We start from the raw sequence: 25601 nt of genomic DNA, 5'->3' as shown, positions 1-25601 counted from the left end.
AACTTCCCATATGCAGCCTCTCACTGTTCCATTCCCTTCAGTTGTGGAATCTCAGCCCCTAACTCGCAGGCACCAAGTGCTCTGTGGCAGACCACAGAGCAACTTTCTCTTGAATAAATACCGCTGCCTATCCTCCTGTGACTTCAGGTAGCTAAATAAACAGCAGTAATTAAGATTCAGAAGTTTTAAGGCTTGGCAAGGAATAGTTTTAAAAAAAGGAAGAGAACTTAGCTGAGATCTCACAGCACACAGGGACAAGGGCATATTGTCCGGACTCATGGGTTCATCTTCTAACAGTGAGTACCACTCCCTGCAGCTTCTCTAGGCTGTCTGAGCTTCCATAGGACAGGCCAAATTTAAGGAGCAAAGACATAATCCACGTCCAACTTCTACAAAACATGAAATAAGTCAGTCTCTATTGAAGTTGGTCTCCTATAAAACTCACTTTTCTATCTCAAATTTAATCATGGACCCCAAAAGAGCTTAAACATTGACACTAGTAAAATGCACCACTGAGTTTATTTTCATTTATTTTATTTTCATTTATTTCATTCATTACTTACCTACACCTTCTAAGAGCTAGACGCCTGCTGCCTATAGTGTGCTACTCACCAGATCTTTCTGTCCCCCTCCTTCCTGTGCTCCCTCAACCTTGCTGGTCTGAGAGGGCAGTTTTCTCTGCCTCTGATGATGGTGTGGAAGTAGGGAACCTGCAGGGAAGCTAGAAGCCCACAGCTACAGGCTCATTTCCATCTCTGTGTGGGAGATTGCAGCTTGCAGAAGAAGCCCTTTTCTCCTGACCACCATGCACTGTCTAGGGAGTCTTTCATCTTTACATTCAGCTGGTGCCCACTGGTGCCTGGCAGGAGTTGGGTGCTGAAGGATGACTGGAAGAACAGACAGGTGTGCTGGCGAGGATCCCTGGTCTGGGTCCTCTTGTGAGTAGGTTGACTATACCTATTTACCGTTCAAACCAAGGCATTTGGGAAATGCAAGGTGAGCAGGCAGCCCTGGGATACAGCCAAGCAGACAGCATTTTGGTACACATTCCATAACTCATGTGGACAGACCTGTAACAAAGGCACTAGTCTAAGAGATGAGGAAGTCGCTTATTGAGTATTAGATTAGGATTAAATTTCAGATTATTTTATTTATGTTATAGCATAAATTAAAGGTCTTTGTTAACTCTTTAATTAATTGGATTTGTTTATGAGTATTTTAAAAAGTTAACTTAGAGGCTAGAAAGACAGCTCAGGATTGAAGAGCCCTGGATGTTCTTGCGGAGAACCTGAGTTCAGTTGCCAGCACCACATGGTGCCTCACAACTGTCCAGAACTCCAGCTACAGGGCACCTGATGCCCTCTTCTGACCTATATCAACATTAGGTGTAGACATGGCGCACAGACTAACATATAGGCAAACACACTCAATCACATAAACAATATTTTTAAAAAGTGAATTCAGCGTTCCTCTGTGTTTTACACTGTCTGTTAAGTATACTTCAACAGCTTTGGAGTAGATGGCAAAGGAAGAAGCCAGTCACCCATATCAGGAAGACCAAGTGGACATCCTCCCTAAGGCAGAGGCACACATCCTCCAAAGGCTGAGCCCTCTGATGGGAGGCTAACCGCAGGTGTAAGATGTCTTCTGTCAGGGAGGCTGTGGCCACACGCTAAGCACAGAGTCCCCAGGATGTCCCTGGGCTTTGTCTGGGCAGCAGATGGCCTTGCCTCAGTCTGATGCATCACCTGTAGTTTAGGTAGCATTCCTCATAACTATGCACGTGCTGTCTCCTTAATTCTACCTTAGCCAAAGCTTTTCCTGGTCCAGAGGTCAGAAGACAGACGCTCAAGCTATGTGTGGAAAATCCTCCCTGTAAAACACGTCAGGGTAAAATGAGAGTGAAGATGAGGCTCCCTGAGGTTTAGCATGCTTTCCATTTTCCTGTGACACACGTGTGCTGTTGGTTGTCTTTCTGCAGCTCAAAGGATGTGACAAGGTCCCAAAGACAACTAACTCTTGAGACCATTTGTTTGTTTTTAATCAAGTGATTATATACACTGAAAGGGATAATTTATTATTCAGTCTTACGGATAGAGTAGATTAGACAGCAGTTTCTCTTGTTTAGATAACCCTCGTAGTAACTGTGAGAAAATTGCCATTTAGACCTGGTGTGTGTGTGCATCCATGTGCATATGCACATGTGCATGTACTTGTGCGTGCCTCATGTGTGTGTGTTTATTTTATTACTTGTTAGTATACAAAATATGTTTTACTATATTTCATATATGTGCCATTATAGTTTATTTTAATTCATCTAATTCATCTCCCTTTGTGTCTTATGCACACATAGCCCCTTTAGCATTCCCAGAAATCTGTTCACAGTGTCAAACTCCTATCTCGGAATCCAGTCACCTAGCATAATTAAACGAGCACTTTCTGTTGACATCAGAGAGCTGGGAACACTTTTCTTTGTGCCTCTGGAAATCAAATGGATCCCTGTGTTGTATCCCTTCTCCCTGCCTTCTGTTTAATTCTACTCAAATTCCTGACCTGCACATTGAAACTCCACAGTGTAAGAGAACCGAGGTCTTTGCAGCCGCAGATACTGGGGAGATTTTGAAGGGCAGAGGACTGTGATTTTTCTATATTTGTGTAGATACATATTTCCCCTTTCATTGTAGGTGCCAGAGGAAGGTGTTAAATGTGCCATCCATGAAGAAACAGTGACAATCGAAACTCACCTATAGCAAATGCCATTCTAGATAGAGCACTATAGCTTTTCCTAATAGGGCCATGGCCTTTTAAAGTTTTAACCTTTGTCCCCTTGACTTTTCTTTTCATTATTTATTCACTTTACTTCTCGATTGCAACCCCACTCTCCTCCTGGGCCCCCACTCACATAACCCTTCCTCTCAACCCCTTCCCTTCTTCTCCATGAAGGGGGACACCCCGGTATCACACTGCCCAGGTACAGCAAATTACTTCAGCACTAGGTACATCCACAGAAGGCAGCCCAGTTAGGGGTATGGGACCCACAGGCAAGCAACAGAATCAGCAACATCTCTCCCTGCCCCTGCTCCAGTTGTTGGGGGACCGGAATGAAGACCACACTGCACACCTACTGTGTGTATTCGAGGGGGGCGGGGTAGATCTAGTTCATCCTTGTTCTTCGGTTGGTGGTTCAGTCTCTGGGAAGTGTGCACACAAAGTATCACCTAAATTGTTGAGGTTTCTAAGGCTAAAATCCCAGGCTAAGTTACCTATAGAATGCTTCACTTCCAGAAAGCAAGAGCTGATTTACTATGAGTATCTCCCAAGAAGATCCCCTTTGTTTCTCTAAGTGAGTGGGTATTTGTCATTATCTCAGATGAATCCTTTATTGATTTCTTTCTTTTTCTTTTTCTCTTCTTTAAATTTTCTTCGCCTTACTTTCTAGAGGAACTTAACTGTATGTGTATTTATTGGTCTATCACCGCCATTAGCAAAATGAGGCAGCAGCCGTATTGATTATGCCATCTCATTGCTCTGCAAATGAGCAATAATAACATAAATGATTATTGGACATTTTCATTACCACATTGTCAGCCAGTTCGTAACATTGTGCCTTCAACACACTAAACACATTCGGCATCAACATTCCAATCTTGCAGCCGTGTTTTAAGGGACAGATAACATGTGGCATATCGATAACACAGTTTTGCAGTGTCAAATGAGTTCAGATTTTCACACCCTGTTCAAATTATACTAACTGGAATTTACCTGCATCTTAGGGAGCATTACAGGCCTGTGTCTCCGTTCCTTTTATCGCTCATAAATTTCCCCCTTCGGTCTATATCACTCTGTGTACTCAGTATGGCATTTGGCTCTGCTGCAAGCTCCTGCTTGCAGTGCATGTCAAACCCTAGCATCTCTTGCTCGTTTCCTCACCAGGATCTTAACTGAGTGAAATACTAAGGAAAGTATCTAACGTGGCCATTTCTGATTTCCCCCCATCATTTCTTTTCTCACTTTCGCACTGTCTCAGAATTCAGCAATGGGTGGTTCCTTCTAGGGTCCACTCTTGAGCAGAGCCTGGAAGAAGGAAACTGAGAGGTGTAGATTTGTATCCAAGAAGGTCTGGGGACCAGTGCTTCCAAAATAAACATCGGTTGGGGAATAAAGCAATCCGAACATGGAAGAATCGAGTTGTTCCAACTAGAGCAAGGGCCCCCATCAAAGAGACCTTTCAAGCAGAAGCCTTGAAGCTATGGGACCTTCTTACTTTCATGATCAATCAGTGGATGGGTGAAGGTTTGGGGAAGAGCCCCAACCTGGGCTGAGCCAGCTCTCTGGCCTCAGGGAACTCCCAAAGAGAGACTTAAGTTGAGAGTTCTTTGCTAACAATAGCCCCAGAACATGGGAAAACAGCTGCTTCTGTCTTCATTTCTGCCACTGGAGAGGGGTGAGGCGGAGCAGACTACTCAAGTGGGCTGTGGAGACCCAAATGGAGACCCTGGATTTTATTCTGAGCAGGAATCGATCAGACAGATGCCAACAAAACATTGGCAGGGTTAGAGGACTTGTCACAAGGCTCACCTGATGGACAGGAAGTTCTGGGCTAGCATCTCTGCTCAAAGCTGTGTTTTACCTCATTAGAGGGAGACGTGAAGTCTCATCTCTGGGAGGAAAAAAGGAAAAACAGACAGTCTTGGAAAACATAGATTAGTGTGTGATACCTAACACTCAGTTCAGATGAACCAGGAGTTCATTCATTTTCATTCGCTTTGGGAAACAACTGGGATTATGGAGACATACTTGTATAAATTCTTCTAAAACAAGAATAATTCCACTACCAGAAGCTCTTAGCCTGGGCTTTTTCAGAGTCTTGTATCCCTCCAAAACGGCATGTTGGCTTTCATGTGCCCGACTCTTCAGATTCTGCCTTGTGCTTACTGAGTGCAGCTAAGACCTGAGATCTCAGGGATCCGTATGCTGTTCTCACGTGTCCAACACGGAGTACCAGTCAGTCTCAGTCATTGGGAAAACAGCAGTAAGTAAGACATTACTTTAAAAAAAACCCTCATTCTGAGGTTTTAGCTCATACAAGAGGTTGTCTACACCCCCAAATAACAATTCATAAATACTTAACATGTCTGGAGTTGATAAGTGACATAGAAAGAAAAAATATCCTGGGTAAAGAGATAGAAAATGAGGTTGTTTTGGTGAAGGGGTGTGATAGCTCAGCTAGGAGGATTGTGTAGAAACAGAGAGAGGCAGCCCTGGAGGAGGCCTTTTCCTTGGGTAGAGGCAGCAGCCGACCCAGAGGTTCGTGGTAGGAGCCTACTCTGAATGCTTGAAGTCAATATGGAGGCCTAGAGAGGAGAGAACAGTGGGAGATCAGGTCAGGGGTAGAGCCCAGGGACTTGTATGGACTTTGTAGGGACCGTGGCTTGTATCCTGATCTTGAAAGCCATAAAAGGATTTTAAATGTAACAGTGGCACCAACTGGTACACAGTAGCAGATGTAGCTAGCAGAGGCTAGCTTCCAGGGCCAAGGTTAGAAGCAGAGAGACCATCAGCTGCCACACAGACGGTGAGCAGGGATGACACAGCCCCGTGTGCGCGGCAGCAGTGTGCTAGTGAGAACTCCCGGCGCTCTCTGTGTACAGATAAACTTTTGGCTACAAGAAGTGCCCGCTAGCCAAGGACATTAGACTTAGTGAGGTGATTTCAGCAAGAGCTGGTGGCAAAGACAGGGATAAACGAGAATGGAGTTAGGGAGCCCTTCTTGGCAAGATTCAGAAGAGGAAATAGCAAAAAGAAATGCCGGAAAGGAGAAGCTAGGCCTCAGGAAGTATCTAGTCTCCGTGGAGATGACGATATCCATGGAGGTAGCACATTTCCATTTGTGACCCAGGCTCTCGAGTAAATAATGAGTGTGAAAAAGATGCTCTGAGCAATAGATTGGAGAGAAGACAGCTAAGTGATAGCTGCCCATCACCCAAAGCGTGACTGTGTGAGCAAGGTGAATTCCTGGAGGCAGACAAGGCAGACAAGCACAGAGAGGCAGAAAGAACTTACTTCACTTCAGAGGTTACCAGCTCCAAGCAAGAGGCAGGATTTGAACCCAGATGTTCTAGCCCTGGAATTCCGATGTGTATACACTGTATTTCTGTTCATCACCCCCACAAAGTCGGGAACCTGGAGATGTAGGGCAAGTACTCAGAAAAGTCTCAGACCCCGTGCAGATCAGGAATGTAAGTGGCCATTACTTTCCACCTTAGATTTAGAGTAGTAACACATGTCTCACCCACCTACATCTCTCCTCCTTGGAGCTGGGGTTATCTGCCTGCCTTTTGCACTCCTTGTTACTTTTCTCCATCAGCTCAGTGTGAGATCAGAGATGCAGGAAGTCTCTTGAATAAATCATCAGACTGAAGTCATTACCTTGCTTCCTGCCCCAAAATCTTGCTTGTCTTATCTCAAAGTCTTCCTCATGGCCATCCTCCGACTCGGTGAGCTTTTGCTTGGTACTCAGTCAAATTAAATTAGCATCACAGGAGCATCAGCATTGTATGAGATGGCTATGAAATAAACCGGGGTCCTGGGAGACAAGTGCATCTTTGGACCGATTGATTGGAATGTAATCACAGACTATAAATAATCCTTAGATCATCCTTACTCCTGTAACTATGAAAATTCGGAGAATCAAACTCTCTGGAGAAGGCCTGGCTTCACCTGCCAAAGAAGTGTGCACTTGGCCACCCGGGTACTGACTGGCTGCCCCGACAATCTTATTTCCTTCTCTGTTCAGACCCAGGAAGGTAATAGCACAGCTTCCGTGGGAGCCACCAATGATGTTATCAAAGCTGCATAGATCAGGGTGCTTGCTTATGGCATGTTATATAAAAAAGAAGTGGCCATTCAGACTTAACTCTGAAGTGTGAGACAAGGGAAAACAGTCAAGGAGACTTAAAAGGTAAAGTCTGTGGGCCTCAGAGCGTCCCTATTTTTCCAAAGAGAAAAGCTCTTAGGGCTGAACTCAGTGGTGCGGGAGGAATGGGGAGGGGAGCTCAAAGGACAGAAGGCCGAAGACCTGCCTTTTAGGGGAGGAAGTCTAAGTTTAGTGAAGTTTAGTTCTTGGCCGCTGAGGAAATGGGCTTCAGAAGCAAGTATTTCCAAATGATGGTGTCTCTCCAAACCACGGGCTTTGTGTCCTCCAGAGTCAGAACAGCCTACCCAGCAGCCCCTTCTCCACTCACGTTCCAGGTAGAGAGCGATTTTATTTTTGAAATCCAGGTGCACAGTCAGGAGAAGGGAGAAAACGGTGACACCCATCTTTTTAATGAGTATTGCTGCTGAAAGAGAGATTAGCATCACCCTGAATTTTCTGTGATGTCAGTTAAATGAAGGTGTTTTATAGCACTTTACAACAAATTAGAATCAACTAAATTGAAAATAAGCCTAGCAGCTGGGTTAAGTAATCAGGTAAGTGGCCAGCTTTGCTATTTTTGCTCTGAGCCTAAGACAGAATTTGAATTTCTAATGTCCCGGAGGTATGGGACTCACACTTGGGGAGCTGAGGTCCTGGGGTGATTGTTTAAAGTGCTAGCAGCCATGTCTGCTTTGGAGTCAGCACACAAGTTGCCAGGCACTTCCCCTGGAAGTTGGCCCTCCCGTGCATGTTTGCACACCAAAGGGCTGGGAATTAGTGCACGACAGAGAGGTGCTTTTGGCTGAACATTAGAGAGCAGCCCAGAAATAGATGACCCAGAACAAGGCAGTGAATCATCAACATTAGCCAAGAGAGTCTAATGAAAGGACTAAAATTCATGTGAAGACTTTACAGCCACTCGTGAAATCAGCCCAAATCAGCAGGGCTATTAGAATGTTTTTATGTCTTAAGAACACAGGCTCTGTCTTTTCCTTGCTGCAATTTGCGTATAGTCGGAGTGTCCTGACACGGTAAATAGCGGCTTTCTTTGGTAGACAGTATTTCATAGCAGGAAATCTCATCTCTGCGAGCCAGTGTTTCCTACACAGATTACTGAGCATTTTAGTGTCTGGAATCCATTCATAAAGCTTAGTAAGGCCGGCCTCACGGGTGTGGGAGGCCGGGGCTAAGCTTGGTAGGTATGGACTTGTGTCCGTTTGCCTATGCTAACACAAGAAAAGATGAGTGGGCGTGGCTAGAAACGCAATCATTCAGATTATTCAGAATGGAGCTAATGAAAGAGCAGTAAGTGCAAATAGAATCTTATAATTGTCATATATAAAGGGAAATCAAGTTTATAATTTTTATTGTGCCTTCCTCTGTAGCTAACAGATAAAATGAACTACATCTGTAGAAAATCCTTAAATCTAGGTTGATTCCTGTCAACCAAAACAAACCAAAGCAAAACAAAAAACTAATTTTTTTTTCCCAGATTTCCTTCTGCTTTCTACTTGAAACTCACAGCATGCAGAAGGATTATGCCATCTTCTCAAAGTTTTAGATCTCAAAATTTCAGGGAAAAAGTGCAATCAAGCTGCTGAACCAGCAGTTGTTTTTTCTGCTGGCAGAACAGCGACTGAGACCCCTGCTCATGGTTCTTGTTCTGGGAGCAGCCTCTCTGCAGTGGCCCCAACTTGACTCTCAGTAGTTGGACCTTGAGGTCCAGATGTGAACAGGACAGCATTCCGTGTTCATCCACTTTGCTTTTCCATAATTCTACTCAGATGTGGTACTTCCAGGAGGGTGAGCATCTGGGAAAACTCAGTCGTCTATACTGCTGCTTCATGCAAACACCAAACCTCCACAGAGTCCAGGACTGACCTCTGATGGATCTGCTGACACTGAGCCTAAATCTTCAGGGCTCACCTGTGCATGACCCTGCCCCCCCCCACTCATCACCATGGAGACGGATCACTGCGCTCTGAGAGCGTACCAGCCTTCCTGAGCCGTGGGGGCCGTCTGCCAAGTTGCGCTGCATTGATCTAAGTGGGCGCAGGGTGTGTTTACAGGCCAGAGCTCCTGCACGCTGACTGGGCGTTTCCCAGAGAAGACTATGACAGGCCCTTTCCTCTTCCGCCCTGCCCCCTCCTGGCTAATAATTCTCGTAGTAATGAGTTTTAGCAAAACTAACCATTTGAGACTCTGGAGCTGTGGTCGTTTCTACTTTCCATTAGAAAGTAATTTCAAATTTTATTATAGGAAATGCAGGGTTGATGTACAGTGATTAATCCAGATGCACATAGATAGGAGGTGACAGAAATGATGTAAATGGTTTTAGAGAGTATCTGTATGAAAGTAATTTGGTCATTTATATGGACTTTGTAATGTCTGTGAAAGAAATGATTTTGCAGTTTATTGCATCATTAGTCAAATTTTCCGAATCATTGATGTGAAAATCCAGAGTTATTGGAAATAACTTGGACATTGTGTCTCTGTGTTTGTATTTTACAGTGGCTGCTAATTTACAGAAGATTGTAGATGACCCCAAAGCTTTAAAAACGTTGACCTTTAAGTTGGTAAGTGGGAAGGGGGAAGAGGACATCATGTTTCTGTTGGGCCGGCACCGGGAGGGTGTCATCACACCTTTGCACACTCACCCTGTTGTGTTGTTGCTGGATTTGGGGAGAATTGCATTTTGTACGCGTTCACCTCTGCCACACTGGGAGCATTGTTTCTGATCATGGCTGGAAAGGCTTCCTAGGAGTGTAGGCCGTTCTTCCCTCATCAGAGCTTTGAGACCCTCAAAGCTCTCGGTTCCATCTTTTCCCCTCCAGAACTCCTTTTGAATGCACCTTGACCTACTGATAAAATTAAACCTAATCCAAAGCATCAGCTGAAGCTCTCCTCAGTGGAAGCCAGGCGGTTGCAGCTTTGAAAAATCGAGGCTGAACATTGTGTAAATGGCTCAGGTAATTGGAGAAGGCTGCAGAAAGCTCACCAAAGGCCGGTGAGCAAAGACAGAGCATTTTACTGTCTACTCCGAATCCGTGCCGCCACGCCGCTGTAGAGGACAGATGTCCTAACAGTTTCTTGTGCACTAGCACATTTTAAATCTAAGTATGGGAAACAGCACATTTTAAATCTAAGTCGGCGAGCCTTCTGATGTGACAGTGATGCAGGAGTTCAAGTCCAGGTCATCAACGCTGATGGTTTTCTAAGCAGTTCTCACAAGCAGGGTATTAAGGAAGAATAAATCACGCATTCTCAAACATAAAATTAATCTTGCCAAGGGTCAGTCAGAAGCCACAAGCAATTGAAGCTCCAGAGGACCAACACAAGACTGTGCACATGGTACTGGTGGCCTGCCTCCTTGGTTGTTCCTAGAAATCAGTCAGAAATTGCCCGTGGGCCGTAACTGTTGCATGAACAGCCACAGCCAACACAAGCCTGCGGTCAGTGAGTGTTCTGGGTCTTGAGTCTCACCGCACTGCAGAGAGCTAGGCTGTGTGATCGCACGTAAACCACAAGAACTTTCCCAGACTGTACCTGGACACACTAGAACGTTTTTCTCAGGATAGAACGCTGCAAGACACAGAACTCTCCTGGGGGGCTGTCTGCTGTCTCACCTCAGCTGTCTGAAATTCACATGCAGTTCTGTGAACTTGCTCTATTCATATGAGAGCATGTGAGGAGAGACTGGTACCTCGTGTCAACCTTTCAGACCCTTACAAAAAGCCTTCATTGGGGCAAGGCACTCTCTGAAGAATGTTTCCCTCATTTTGGATGTGTGCGCAGAGATAGTCATTTGGAACGTTCATGCTGATTTGTTCCGGCCATGTGTGAACTTACAGTGGAGACACTGGCCCCCTCAAGAAAGTTTTTCTGAGGGCAGCTGCCATACTGTCTTGAACATAGTAGGAGCAACAAAACTCCCCACATCTCTTTGTCTAGTAAGGTTTTGGGCTTCCTAGATTATGTCTTGATTCTCTCTCGCATGCTCTGCACCTCAGTAAGAGACACTGTTCTGTTTCTGAGGCCCATCTTCCTAACAGCTGCTCCCCAGTGCCCAGCTCGATGCGCAGAACTGCTGCACTGGCCAAAGTAACCTCTCTGTGGTCCCAGAGTGCTGGAAAGAGTGGCTCTCTACTGTCCATGATGCAAAGCTTTCTCTGATCCTATGCCTTACCCGTCTCCTGCTGAGCTAGCTCCCTCTGCTGGTGGGGCCTTTACATCTCGAATCTGAGTTGATGTCCAGGGTTACCCAGTAGATGCTGCAGAGTCAGCTCTGCTCCAGCTCAGAGCCAACAGTACCTTGCTGTCTTTCCGAGGCAGCCCCAAGCCCATGCTTTCCAGATGCCCGGATGTTGTTACTGTGTTTGAGCCTGGCTCTGCTCTGAACCTCAGCGCGTGAGCAGTGCTGCCCAGCACAGAAGGAGGCGTCCTGGAAGCAAATCCATCCGTTTGTCCTCTGCCTCAGACAGGCAGCAGTGTGGGTGTTCTCGAGAAATGGATATTGATAGTGTTTCTTCCAAACGCTAGGAGTTAGAAATGTTAAATAAAATCAGTCTCAATAATGACCTTCTGTCCCTGTGTGTCCAGCTCCGGTTAAAGCCTCAGAGGTTTGTTTCTTTGTTGTTTATCAGCAGCCGGCCAGGTTAAGACCTACTCCATACAGTTAATTTGAACCATGGGCAGCCAGATAAAACTCAAAGACTCTGATGCATTGGCTTTCATTAATCAACTCGCTTACTTTATTTGAAGAATAAAAGATCAAAGTGTTCTAGCAGTGGTAGTCCTCACAAGCTGCTGCTGTGTTCAAGGTCCTTTCATCTCTCAGCTGTTTATCATGATTCTAATTGTAGGGAGACGTCAGGGGTCTGGAAATGGCCTGGAGAACAGGGAAGCCGAACTACTGTGTTTCTTTACCTTGCTGAACTATTACCTCACCCCTGGGACTGTAGGGATAATTCTAAAACTCCCCAGTGCCCAGGCTTCTCCACTAGAATGGCTCATGCAATCTGGGCTTTTAGAACTCTGGGGGTACCCCCTTAGTGATGCTGGCATTTTGCTAGAGCTGGAAGAATTCTTCCTGTATATTGATCAATTGCCACTCGATCACCACCACCAATCAATTCACCTGTGTCCTTACCTTATGTATCTGATCCCTTATGAAACCAGTAGTACAGAGAGCCAAGGTTGGTGCGTACCTTTTATCCCAGCACTCAGGAGGTAGAGGCAGGCAGAGCTCTGTGAGTTGAAGGCCAGTCAGGGCTACAGTAAGATACTTATCTTGTGTGTGTGTGTAAAAATATATGCCTGTACACACACACACACACACACACACACACACACACACACACACATACACACAGAGAAAGTTTGCTTTTACTGTTGCCCAGTAAGATCTTTGGCCTTCTTTGACAAGTATGGTTTCCCTGTTGCCATGACCATAGCCTGGGATCAGCTTCTTCTCTGGCTTTAACAGCCGGCCACAGGGCCGTTTCAGCTGCAGTGTCCCATGGCTCTGAGCTTGACACAGCAGCACTGCTTTGGAATTGTTTTTGTTTTTTGTTTTTTTTTTTTTTTTTAATTAGCCACCCTGCAGTTTTGTGATGTAGGTGAATTTTGCCACTTTCAATGAGGAATTTTAAAAACCCCATTAGTGAAAATGTGAAATAAGATATATTGAATCTGCTTTTGAAAAAAATATACAAATGGAAGTGAATCTAATTAACATCCAGTTGGCACCCATTTGCATGAGCATCATAGATTTTAGTTGCTGAGACGGAGCGACATTATGTACGCCACAGACAGGTTTCATAAGGGTGTTGGTGACTGATCACGGAGGGGCTTGTGCTGGGGGCTACTTGGAGGCTGCTTGACTAGACCACATCTTTTCCTGAGATGTGGGTACAGACAAAACTACTTGAGAGTTTTGAGGTTTTGCCCTTATTGCAGGGGGACAAGGGTGAGATATAACACTCTCCTCCTGTTCAGAAGGTCCCTGTGGCCGCCCCTGCATCTTGTTCTGTCAGAAGCAAAGGCCATCAAATGTGTGATGAGACCACAGAGTTGGCTGGAAACCTGGTAAAATGGATATGCCAGGGTCCTGTTTCAGGCTCAGGATGCTGGCACAGGTGGGACATGAGTCACAGGGGTCTACTTAGCTGTTTAGGTGAGAACTGGAAGTTCTGAGGCTGAAGTTTGAGGACCAAGGCTTTGGAGGTAGTACAGGGTTCCCACTCCAAGGAGCACTGGGGTTAAGCATGGCTCACAAACTCCACAGTTCTTTGTAACTTCCTGGGGAGCTCAGAGCATCCCCAGGCTATACCCAAGCCAGAGCTCAGAGCATCCATAGACTATACCCAAGCCAGAGCTTAGAGCATCCACAGACTATACCCAAGCCAGAGCTCAGAGCATCCCCAGGCTATACCCAAGCCAGAGCTCAGAGCATCCCCAGGCTATACCCAAGCCAGAGCTCAGAGCATCTCCAGGCTATACGCAAGCCAGAGCTCAGAGCATCCCCAGGCTATACCCAAGCCCATTGAGTCATAACCATGGAGTAGAAGCTAAGTACTTTGGTATGTTTTCAAACTCTCCCACTGAGTTCGACAAATATCCACTCTTTGGGTAGAAGCTTGGTGCTGGACTGTCTTCAGCCCCTGCACAGGCACAGGCAGTTGCTGCAGCCTGCAAGGAAGAGTTAGGGAGGAAGGTTTGGGACTCTCACTCTAGTCTTGAGTACTAAGACTCATGCTGTTCTGCACTGCTAAGCAAGTCCCTGGGAATGTGCATATTTTTCTTCTGTATGGGAGTCCAAATTTATGACTTCCTTCTAATTTTGCTTAATCCTGAGATTTAAATTGACAGGCCTCAAGTATGATGGCATAGGCCTGTAATTCTAGAGCTTGAGAGGTAGTTGGGAGAACTATGAGTTTAAGACTCAGATTTTTGTTTTTGTTTTTAAGGGGAGAGAAATGAATGAATGAATGAATGAATGAATGAATGAATAATGAGGAGAAAGAGAAAGGCATATAAATATAGGAAATGAATACCCAAAGTAGCCATTAGAGTTTAACAAAACTTGGGCAAAAAACAAGAAAAGTAAACAGACAAACAAAAAATGTGACAAGGCAAGGGGCATAATTAGTGGCAAAGTTGTGGGTAGGAATGTAGATAGATGTCTAGTCACACTTTACTACAAAGTTACACTTGGTATGATACACTCTCCACTCCTGCTTCTCACTAAGCCAGGCATCCTTCCTTACTGGTAAGATCTTTACCCAGATTTCCATTTTGACCTTCTGGGCTTTGCTTTCCCAGTAGTTCAGAATTTTGCTCTATTGAATTTCATCTAGCTATCTAATACTGATTCCCTTGCCTCTCTCTGCTGATTGTTTCCTCATTAATTGTGTGTGTGTGTGTGTGTGTGTGTGTGTGTGTGTGTGTGTGTAAAAGTAGACACAAAATACTGCACACAGAGAAATGTGGTGTTTGTCTTTCTGAAACTGATTGTTAAGAAGAAAGTACTGGTGAACGTGATGGACAAGTCCCTCTGTGGCATGTCGCCACTAGTCATTCGGTATCCTCTGACGAGTGTTATAGCTCACACGGTAATGCTAAGGGGCATGTGTTTGAATAACTTGGTCCCAGTTGGTAGCACTATTTGGTAAAGATGAAGTGGTGTAGCTTTTTTGGTGGAGGTGTGTCATGGGGTTGGACTTCCAGCATCCCACAAGTTCTAGTCTATTTCTCTGCTTCTTGATTTCGGATCAAGATGTGAGCTCTTAGCTGTCCCTGCATTATGGACTCTGACCTGTCTGAAACTGTAAGCCCAAGTAAAGTTTGTTTTAGTAAGATGGCATGCTCATGGTGTTTAGTCACAGCAGTGTGAAGACAAAGACTTCCATACTGATGTCTGTGGTGACTGCAGCGTTCTCCTTCCAGGCATAAGTGTTGTTTGTCCCCTGTATCCTTACCTAAGTTTATTGCTGTTTATTTCCCTAATGATTGCCATTCTGACTGTGGTAAGATAAAATCCTCATGTTAAGTAGCATTTCCTTAGTGGCCAAGGATGTAGAAAACCTTTTCAGATATTTATTGACTGTTAGAATTTCTTCTTTCCAAAACTATCTATTCAGTTCCTTAAGCATCTATTGATTGGATGATTTGGGGTTTTGTTATTAGCTTTCACAGTTCTTTGTATATTCTTGAATGCAGGAATCCTTGTCTGATACATAATTTGCAAAGTTTTGCTGTGCTCTTATTCTGTGTGCTGTCTTTTTGATCTGGTAATTGCTTGCTGCACACAAATTAATTGTCTAGAATACCATTTGTTTGTTCTTTAAACTTCATTTTGAAGCTGAGGTACACAGTGTGGAGGTAGTTCCTGGGCCTCTGAGGTTCCCTGTGACCCTTCTAGAGGATTCACGAAATGTCATACATTTCAGGTACTACTAAGATGGAGTTGTACGGCTTTTTCCACTCTGTTGATCATGGTTGGTAAATCTCACCGTGTCGTCATTAATTAAGGGAGCAGCTGCCTACAGACCATACTCCCAGCTCCACCTCATCCCTATAAACAGCCGTGGCAGCTTCATCTAAAACTATTCCTAATGGGGCAGGGAACACTTCTAGTTTTATTAATTTCAGCTTGGGGACATGCCCATTTACTACTCTGTGTGTTAAAACTGGGATCGATCTTTCCCTTTGTATACAATGGAAGTACAGTGAGGGGCTTCAGCTAAGATTCTCTTTACCCTCTTTCCCCCTCCCACAGGAAACCATCTTACTAAGAAAAACTGACAGACTATTGTTATCAGATTCAGCTCTGTAGCAAACAGCACTTTAAAGCCTGACAAAATTCATTGTCGGTAATAAATTGGAATTTTCAAATGAAAGTGAGATTTTGGAAGACTGCTGTCTGCTGTTAGATGACAGCCCCCAGTATTTGGAAGCTCTTCTGATCAGACTGCTGATGGACCATATTAATGAATACAATTTGTTTACACTGTGTAACATTCATATTCCGTAATGAGATAACCTTTAGAAGATCTATAAAACGCGGTGGTGCTTAAAAATCACACCAGGTAAAGATCCACTCAAAGGGCAGAGAGGACCGATGGACGTTAATGGAATGTAGTAGAGAAAGTTCAGTGCTCTTGTTTCAAAGTCCACACTGCAGCTAACCTTTCAGAATCACCACTGGGAAAGTTTTGGCACTGTAGTAAATGGTATTTGGAAAAGCTTCTAAAAATATTCCCCTTTCTAAATACGTGTTTGTGTGAGGCTGGGTGTGTCTTCACACACTTCAGAGCAAGAGGTGTAATGTGGCAGAGTAAATGCAGGCATGTGTGTGAGGATCCAGCAAAAACATTAGTCACCACTAAGCAAAAACTAAAAGAAGTTTGCAAAAATATAAGTCACGTCAATCTTCTCAAGGGTTGTTGGTGCTGCTGATTGTTTGTAGGAAGTGATGGAGATGTCTTATTCTCCATGAAGATTTTTATTTATGGTAACGTTCATGGAGTTCGGAATTAAATCTAATGAATCAGTAAAATACTTTAAGCCCATATGTTTTAAATTCTAAGATATATAGTAAATATATCCTATATAAACATATTTTAATAGAAGGGTTTTTGTTTGTTTTTTGTTTTGTTTTTTTTTTACATTTGGGGGTACTGGGACCTGAACCCTGAGCCTCATGCATGATAGTATGTGAGGTATCATTGAGACACAGCCTCAGACAGTCCCTGTTTCCTCAGTGTTAGTTCTCCAGACAGTCAGTACAATGAGCATGCACCACATAAACATGATTCTTTGGAGGCTTTGATCTTTTTTTTAACAGTAAATAGTGACCCTGAGCCTCAAAGTTTAGAACACCAGTGTTGGTTCCTTGACTCTGAGTGATGACATCATGTGTTCATGGTCTCCTGGGTGATTTGTAGATTGAAAAGGAGCGAGAGATGCCGAACATAGCATGGCCTCATGGACCGGGGACAGCAGGCTGCATGGAAGGTGCCTGAGCCTTAGAGGCAACCAGGAAAAGGCTGTTCTGGAACTAAGAACGTCTGCTTGCTGGATACCAAGGCACAGCATGGGAGCTATGGTAACCCAGAGCTGGTTACTAATCTGTCTTTCTGGAAGGAGTTCCCAGTTCTGTTTTTCTCCAAGTCATCTTAACCATCTTGGGTAGTGTGGTTTTATTTTGACGGAGCTTCGAAGCTCCTGATAGACTCAACACTGGTCACTGGGAGCATTTGTCACCAGCCGTGGCAGTAACATGACCTCCTTGGCTGCTGTCACCCACCTCCCTACCACGCCCATTGTTTCTGCTGCCAGTCAGTGAAATTAAGGAGAGCCTCACAAGTTAGAAGAGGAAAGGTGTTGGGGCAGGAGAAGGGACAGCTGTGGAGGAATAGGAAAGTGGGGGTTGGGAGTATTTCATCACTGGTGCAACAGACACTACTAGGAAGTGTGAATGCCTGTGCACTGGATTTCCTTGTTGGAAGTGAGGGGAAGCCTTTTGAAACCTAATCATTCACCACATCAGCACTCTGTTAGCATTTCTGCAGTCTCCAGTTCTGATCAGTGGATTATAAGATGAAGAAAGAAACTTAAATGTAGTGTTCTCCCCCAACCGTGTGTGTGTGTGTGTGTGTGTGTGTGTGTGTGTGTACAAATGTGAGTGTGTCTGAGTGTGTGTGTGTTTGAGTGTGTGTGTGCACAAATGTGTGTCTGAGTGTGTGTGTGTGTTTGAGTGTGTGTGTGCACAACTGTGTCTGAATGTGTGTGTGTGTGTTTGAGTGTGTGTTTACCCATGCATATACTTATATAGATAAAAGAAATGAATGGTGATGAAAATAAGAAATGTGGGTCAATGATCTCATCCCAAAAGCAGTGGCTTATTTTCAATATCTTCTGATCTTGAAGTAACAGGAATAATAAAGTTTTGACATCCTATGATTTGGGCTAATTTTAGGATTAAAAATACACTAAAATAATACAAATAAAATTTTGTCAAAGGAAAGAGTTCTCTTACAATACCGTGTTAGATGTTTTTTGCTGAAACCAAAGTACTTCAGATAATGAACTTATAACGAGAAAATGCCGACTTGGCTAACAGTTTTGAAGGTTGCAGTCTGTGATTGGCCAAACCCATTCACTGTTCTGAGGTCGTGGTGGGAACCGTCGTGGGAATATGTGGGAATCCACGGGAATACATGGCAGAGCAGAAACACGAATCACATGGCCAGGAAACCAATGGCAGGGAGAAGTACCCCAGAGATGCTCCAACATACAATAAGGGTGCATGCACCACAATGTTCATAGCAACCCTATTTATACTAGCCAGAAGCTGGAAAGAACCCAGATGTCCTTCAGTAGATGAATGGATACAAAAACTGTGGTATATTTACACAATGGAGTACTACTCAGCTATTAGAAACAATGACTTTATGAAATTCCTAGGAAAATGGATGCATCTACAGAATATCATCCTCAGTGAGGTAATCCAGTCACAAAAGAACAGACTTAATATATAGTCACTGATAATTGGATACTAGCCCAGAAAACTCTGAACACCCCAGAAACAACTCTCAGGCCATATGAAGCTCATGAATAACAAAGGCCAAATAGTGAAAGCCTCAGTCCTTCTTAGGAAAAAAAAATAAGTGTATAGCACCCTCTCAGAGTGTGGTACACCTGGAACTTAAATCATTAATAATCCAAGAGCTAGGAATATAGCCTGTGGCAATTTTTTGGTATTCAAAGATCATTATGTTTAATCTATACACACCAAGAAAACTCTAACTGTTTCCATATTACATTGTTCTACATGTACTTTATGCTTATGGTAACTAGTGGGATTCCAATGCATACTATCAAACCTCTAAAAGAATTGCCAAAATGCTTTTAAAAACCTGTACGTGTATCTCTCTTCTTTAAATAAACTTGTAAGAAAAAAGGTGCGCTCCCAGACACCGAAGTCTTCCCAGTCAGGACGCAGAAGCAGGGAGAGTATGCATTTTGTGTGTAAGCCCAGGTGGGTATGGTGCAGTTAGAATGGCGAGTAGCTCTCACCACACTTCGGCTGATTAAAGCCACAAGTGTAAGCGTATTTCGTATGGATTTTCTGTGCCTTCGTGCCTTTTATTTTTTTCCTCCCAGTAGCTGCAGGGCATTTCTACTTCTGCTCTAGCCTATTTTAGCTCTGGAATAAAGACACAGAGAGCTGGGATTTTTATTAATAAACTTCAAACATTAATAGCTGTGCAGATTCTGATCTGTTCTTGCCAGACTAGACTGCTACTACCCAGCTAAAAGCCCTGTTCCTTGCCATCTCCTGGGCTTGCCTGGATTGTTCTGGTCCATGTGTATCCTGTGGCTGCTCTGTCATTGTGATCTAATGGTGAGTCCTCTTGGTCTCTCCATGTGGCTTTTCCATACCTCCTTCTCTTTGTGTTCCTTTTCTCCCATTTGGGAAGCCCTTGACTGACATCGGAAGTCCCTCCCTATCTCCTCTGTCCAGGTAATTGGCTGATCAGCTCTTTTGTTAACCAATCAGAGGTGATGGTAAATAATTTTTATATAACATTGAGACCATGCCACAATCAGAACTGTAGACAGAGGTCTGGGCATAGAAATCAGCATCTGAATACACAGTGCACAAAACCATCCTCTGACACATTAGGACTACATTTCTAACAGCATTTGGCACCCAGCAATCATTCACTTGCTGATACAGTTCTTGGGGCTTCTCGGTGAAGAGGAGCCGGTGACCTGCAGTGTGTCTGCCCACCCACATACACAGCTCTCAAACCAGCGCTGACGGCTCTTCTTCCCTTTCAGGCTTCTGGCTGTGATGGGACGGAGATTCCTGATGAAGTGAAGCTGATCGGGTTCGCCCAGTTGAGCGTGAGCTGATGTATGTCCCTTGCTGTCACCCTCATCTGTCGTGCCCCATCCCTCTTCCAGCCCCCTCTTTGCCTCCTTCCTCTCACCCCCTCACTCCCAAATCCCAACAAATGAGAAGATCGTGAGGAGGCTGGCTTCGATGAAGTGGGATAAAAAAATAATAATAATAATTTTTAAAAAAAAACTCCGAGCGCTCTGAGTTCTGCTTTTTTCTCCAGCAATCCACGGTGTACGCACAGGCAGTGCTGTGGTTGCACAACTGTTGCCGGTTTCTTTCCAGAGAGCTGTTCACTATGCTTAGCAGTCAATTTGGATAGCCCGTAAGTGAGGCGTCGGAAACACACTCAGGTGGTCCTATCTCTTGGCAACAAAAGGAATCTTCTACCAGAAGCCTTTTCTCCTTTTACTGTTGTATTTCTGTTTAATACTTTAATTGTACATCTGACAATACTGCCTCTTTTATGTTGTACTTAGAAATTAATATACTTATAAAATTAAGATCTATTAGCCAAACTTGAATTCTAGTTTTAAAACTGACTGTGAATTTTATTTTTCATATATTTATGCTTTACACACCTTAGCTATGAGGGAAGGGTTTTGATTATATGCTTTCTGCAGTTGATCTCTTGGTATTTAAACAAACAGTTTCAGGTCAATCTTTGGAGCATTTGTAGCTTCTAATTTTTGAAATAGCTGAATTAAGAATTTGGATGCTTGCTCTTTTGGTTGGTTTGCCTAAAATCCAGTCCACAATCCAGTCGTCTCTTGGGAGAGGGAGGTGCCTTGCAAACTTTCACATTACGAATGTGCCTGAGGCTGCTTAACTCTGGACTAGTCTCAGATCTCAAACCTGCACTACACAAGGAGGCATACTCTGCTTCACCTGGACATTTAGAATACTGTAGCGTGCTGCCGATCTGCTAGACTGCTAACTATATTCCGTCTCCAATTCGGCTCTCCTTAGGCGATAGGATTTGTTGTTTGTAAGGCGATAAACTTGACAGCACCAGAATCTGAGTTTTACTTGAAACTCTGCAGAATACACAGGGGGTGTGAAAAATAACAGAAAGGGTTTTTGTGCAATGGCAAAAAGTAAAAAATGCTGTAAACGTTCAAGAATAAATATTTCCAACCCAAAAACCTCCTGCTTGACTGTGTATTATGAACCTAGTAAATCTTAGGATTTTCAAATTTGGAGTCAAAACCTCGAAGAAGGTGGGCTCCAGGGATGGTACCATTGCTCTTCCCTAGCTAACCCTAGACACGGCAGCTCTTTAATGTACTTTAAAAAGCAAATATATATTAATAAGGAAAGAAGTTATTTATAATTGCCTTGTCATAATCGTTAAGGTGTTCTAGAACCATTTGCATACGATTTAATGTAATTCCATTCCATTCTATTGTTTACACAATTACTCAAAGATGACTGCAAAGGTAAAAGGAAAAATAAAAGCATATTGCACAGTGCACGCGTGTCTCCTCCGTTTCCTTCCTCCTCCAGCCGTCACCAGCATCTCCACGGTGCAGTTCCTCACTGTCCCAGGATGTCTAGGGCAAGCAGCCTAGTGAGAAGTGCACCATGGGAAGGATAAAGTCACAGTCACAGAGAATAGGTTTTAACCAATTAATTCCTACTCCACTTAAACAGGTAGCACTTGAAAGCAGTGGGGCTTCAAAGGACAAAAGAGAACAATTTCTTCCAACTAGGAAAACTGAGGAATGTCCAGAATAGTTCATTGACTCATCCACAGCATTTCTCAGAGGTACTGGGCAAACTGAATCCTGCTTTCTGACAAAAAGAACACATTCTTAACAGTTTTCAGTACAACTTGTGAATAAGCTCAGCCCCCGAAGTCCCCATGGCCGAAGACACCACACACTTTAGGCATAGGACACAAACTTTTTGAACTAGAATTAATCTCAAATCCTCCCCTTTGAAGATGAGCTTTTATAATAGCAGAGGGTGCTATTTGGGCTGCCTAGGGAGGAAAGCAATGAGCAGTCCAGCCCTGCTGTGACAGTGACAGACCACGTGACCAGCATGATAAGATACCTCTGAAGGTGCAGCAGCAGCATTTTATCCAGCAGCTCTCTAAAGGTACTCGAGGACCACTTGGATGCAGGAAATGCCTGGCATGAAAACCTATGCAGCTACACATGGCTAGTGAGGTTATGTATCTTAGAAGAAACCCATTACCTCCACTTTCCTAAACCGATATAATTCCAATCTGCATCCTAAAGATTGTCTTATCCTTACATCCTCAGACAGGTGTCCTCACCTCTCATCAAAGAAGCTCCTTTCCACAGCAGAAGGTGACCATTGCAGAAATCCACAGCTAGTTAAAATCTAGGCGACTGACTAGGGTACACCTCTGCCCCACATGATATGTCTACAACATAGCTCCTTTACCTAAGTGTCAGGGAATGTCATGGAAGAGAGGACAGAAATATCGTCAAAGGCAGAAGACCAGAACATCTTCTGTGTGTGTGTGTGTGTGTGTGTGTGTGTGTGTGTGTATTCATATAGATATCATGAATTGGAGAAGACATTTTTCCTTTGCTTTTCTAGTTGTCTGTTTTATAGTCAGTAGTGCTACACACATTTCCTGGTTCCTTCCTCAGTACTGGACTATTGAGGTCTGTGAATCTCCGTACAAACCACTGAGACATCAGTTGAAGAGAGCTTATTTATTGAATGCACACCCCAATACTGATCAATCAGCAATGCAGTCTAGACTCAGGAGCTAGACTGACAGTGTGAATATTTCTTCGGGCCAGTTTATAAAGGTGAAAACCACAATGAGTTCCTGCTTAGGTGCAAGGAACGCTGCCAGGTGGTCAGCTTTGACTCGAGCTATTTGGCTAGCTCGACAGAACGGTTCTAACTGGCCATTTTTTCTAATTGGTCCTAAGTGGAGCTTACAGTTGTGGAGTTTCTTCAGATTAACAGACCTCAGAACGTAACAAGTATGTGGTCAGCTTGACCTTGTTCAGAGTTGAGCTGTTCTTCTGTGTCAATATTGATATGAAATGACTGGCAGGCGTGGAACAAAATTGCTACAGCTATGCTGAGGAAGCAGGCTTCAACATGGATATTCCATCCTCTTGTCTATAGGCTGATGTTTTCCATTAGCTTTGGTTCCATGGGTGATTGATGAACCATCAGTAAATCATGCATTAGCCAAATGTTGTGACCATTCGGCTGGTCCCCACAGTTTAATAGGTACCTTTGGGGGTAGAGGGGTCCCCACAGTTTAATAGTGCCTTTGGGGGGAGAGGGTAAGCAGTTTAGGAATGTGGCTTATAGGTAACTGAACAATTACCTCGGTGCAGGATGGCACTGACCCTTTTGCTACTACATCCTGGTCAAGAAGGAATTCAGATAGGTATCAGTTCCAGTGTAAGAACTCCACTCACCCACCCACGGATAAGCCTGCAAAGGATTCTGCCTTCAAATGGATCCAACCCATAAGGGGTAGGCTTATGACCGTAGGATGGTTGACAATAACCGAGTATAAGGCTTTCCACATAGTAAATACTCCTCATAAAATGTCCCAATTTGTTTCTCAAAGAAAATATATTCGTTACATATAAAAAGCATTTGCAATACAAGTCAACAGGCAAGAGTTAGTGGACTCCGTTTTGCTTTATGAAGAATCCCCAGTTGCCAACTCACCAATAAATATGATATCCTTAATTAGTGTATCATCTGGTTCAATACTGGTAAGGGTTGCATGCAGAGTGATGAGCCTATTGATGGTCTTTGTTCCGTTCTCCATTGGAAATTGGCTCCTGTTCTAATTACCTTGTAGAGAGTTTTCATAATAATCTAAATATAGTATGTGATTTCTCTAGTGCTCAAACGTATCAATTAGGGCTTCTCTGAGATCCTTGGTACTTTTCAGTGAAGTCTTTGATGTGGATCACCCTATGATAAATGTTGAATCTTTGGACATTCCTTTCCCCATTGGCTATCCAGATAATAAACATTGGCTCTAAGTTGTTCAGTGAAACAGCAGACAATGTGCTTTTATTGTCAACTTCAATACTCTTTGCTTTAGAAATGATTCTTGGTGTGGCACTTCCTAGTCTGTGGCCCTGTTCTGGAACAGAGGCTTTATAGACAACATACTTCATTTTTTTAAATCTTCAACTTTAACATCCACCTTATTTTTATCAAAACTCCCCGTAATGATGAAGGTAATTTCCCTTTTTTGATGGCATTCAGAAACTGCTGCCTCGCACCATCAGAGTAATTTCTAAAATCATCATTGACAGTTAATCCATTTTTCCACAATTTTATATTTACATCTACCTGTTTCTTCTATTCAGTGGGGGACAAGCATTTGGCAGCAGACTTCTCTGCTTCCTCAAAAAGGCTGTCAACAAAATATTCACAGTCCCTTTGTTGATTATCATTGAGGGGTTGATTTCCAGGAGTTCCTGTTTCACAAATTCATTCTCTTTCATACTGTCAGGATTATCTACTTCTTTCATTCTTTTTCTGCTATTCAGGGTGTGGCTTCCATGGCCAAGTCCTCAGTCCCCAGGGTTATGAGGGGGTTCAGTCATCACAAGCTAGGAGAGGGACATGGCTGTCAATCAGAGTACATGCAATTTTCTCAACAGGCTGTTCAGAAAAATTACTTATTTTCAAATACTAGTTAACCAATATGATATATAAAATAACTGTATTATTAATCTTAATGTGGTCTAAATTAGCAGAATATTCAATTAGCTAAATCAGCATCAGCATTTAAATACTTCAAAACAACAGATATTTATATAAATGTTAGCTAACTCGGTTTTTAAATAACAATACATTAAAATATTATACATGACATATTAAAAACATCAATGTAATTATTGTTTTGCCTATGCTTTATCCTCAGAGCTTTTCAGTTTTTACTCTGTGATGGCAAGAGGTACTCAGATACTCATTTGGCAATAGTATCCAAGATGTATGTATGTAAAGACTGTTAGTTTTTATGAGTCAGTTTGGAATTCATGAACAAGCTGAACTATCACCTTTCCTTATTCAGGTGGTCTCTCCTGTCCTGATCTAAGCTTTATTAATCTTGATGTCATTCCTAGCTTTTCTTCTCCTGTGGAAACTGACAAGATCTCTTCCCCAACAATACATATTTCCTGATTTATATTCAGAGGTCAGCACATATTTAAAATATACAGGATAGTTTAATTCAGTGTTTTTTATTTTCCTACCATTGAATAGTCTGTATAACTTGTTCCTTTCTCATTAAAAACCAGATTTTAAAACTTGCATAAAAACATAAACAGACCACTGTGTAATCAATTTATCTCTGGAGAGCTTTATTACCCCTATCATTTTATTAAGATACCCCTATCATTTTATTAAGCATGTCTTTTAAAGTGCAATTACATCCTTCTATAACTGCTTGTCCTGTAAGATTATGTAGTAATCCTGTAATAAGCTTTATGTTCTAGTAGGGAAAAAAAGCTTCATTTTACTGCAGACAAATGTTGGAGTATTGTCAGTCTCAATTTTTACAGATATGCCCATAATAGCCATAACTTCTAATAAATGTGTGATTTCAGAATCAGCCCTTTAGAACTTAAAGCAGTTGCCAATTAAAATTGAGAAAACATGCTATGATATGCTGCTCATATTTTAAATTTCGAAACTCTGAAAATGAAACACCTGTATGTGACTGGACATGTTTTATATACAATGGATGCTTTCTGTTTCTGAATATTTGTTGTAACTGAATAAGTAGCTATGTTAATTCTG

The 25601-nt window shown here is 43.2% G+C and overlaps 1 protein-coding gene and 1 pseudogene across 3 annotated transcripts in view; one reads left to right on the top strand and one right to left on the bottom strand.

The window, feature by feature from the left end:
- STK39 (serine/threonine kinase 39) overlaps window positions 1–21119 on the top strand; it is a 242257-nt gene extending 221138 nt beyond the window's left edge. The window contains exons 17-19 of one of the 2 annotated variants that reach the window (XM_080928167.1): window positions 9428–9492; window positions 19766–19841; window positions 20050–21119. In XM_080928167.1, coding sequence (XP_080784293.1) covers window positions 9428–9492; window positions 19766–19840 — 140 coding nt within the window. In that variant the 3' untranslated portion in view covers window position 19841; window positions 20050–21119. Of the gene's footprint in view, window positions 1–9427; window positions 9493–19765 lie in introns of both variants that reach the window. The other variant, XM_080928168.1, reaches the window with a different exon arrangement.
- Window positions 21120–23698: 2579 nt separating this feature from the next.
- Window positions 23699–24328, bottom strand: LOC308429189 (UBX domain-containing protein 2A-like; annotated as a pseudogene). Its single transcript has one exon. The product of its transcript is annotated as a UBX domain-containing protein 2A-like (transcript).
- Window positions 24329–25601: the final 1273 nt, after the last annotated feature.

This window comes from Micromys minutus (genome assembly GCF_963924665.1).
Source record: "Micromys minutus genome assembly, chromosome: 13".
Lineage (NCBI taxonomy): Eukaryota > Metazoa > Chordata > Mammalia > Rodentia > Muridae > Micromys > Micromys minutus.
This window is presented reverse-complemented; position numbering and strand designations above follow the sequence as displayed.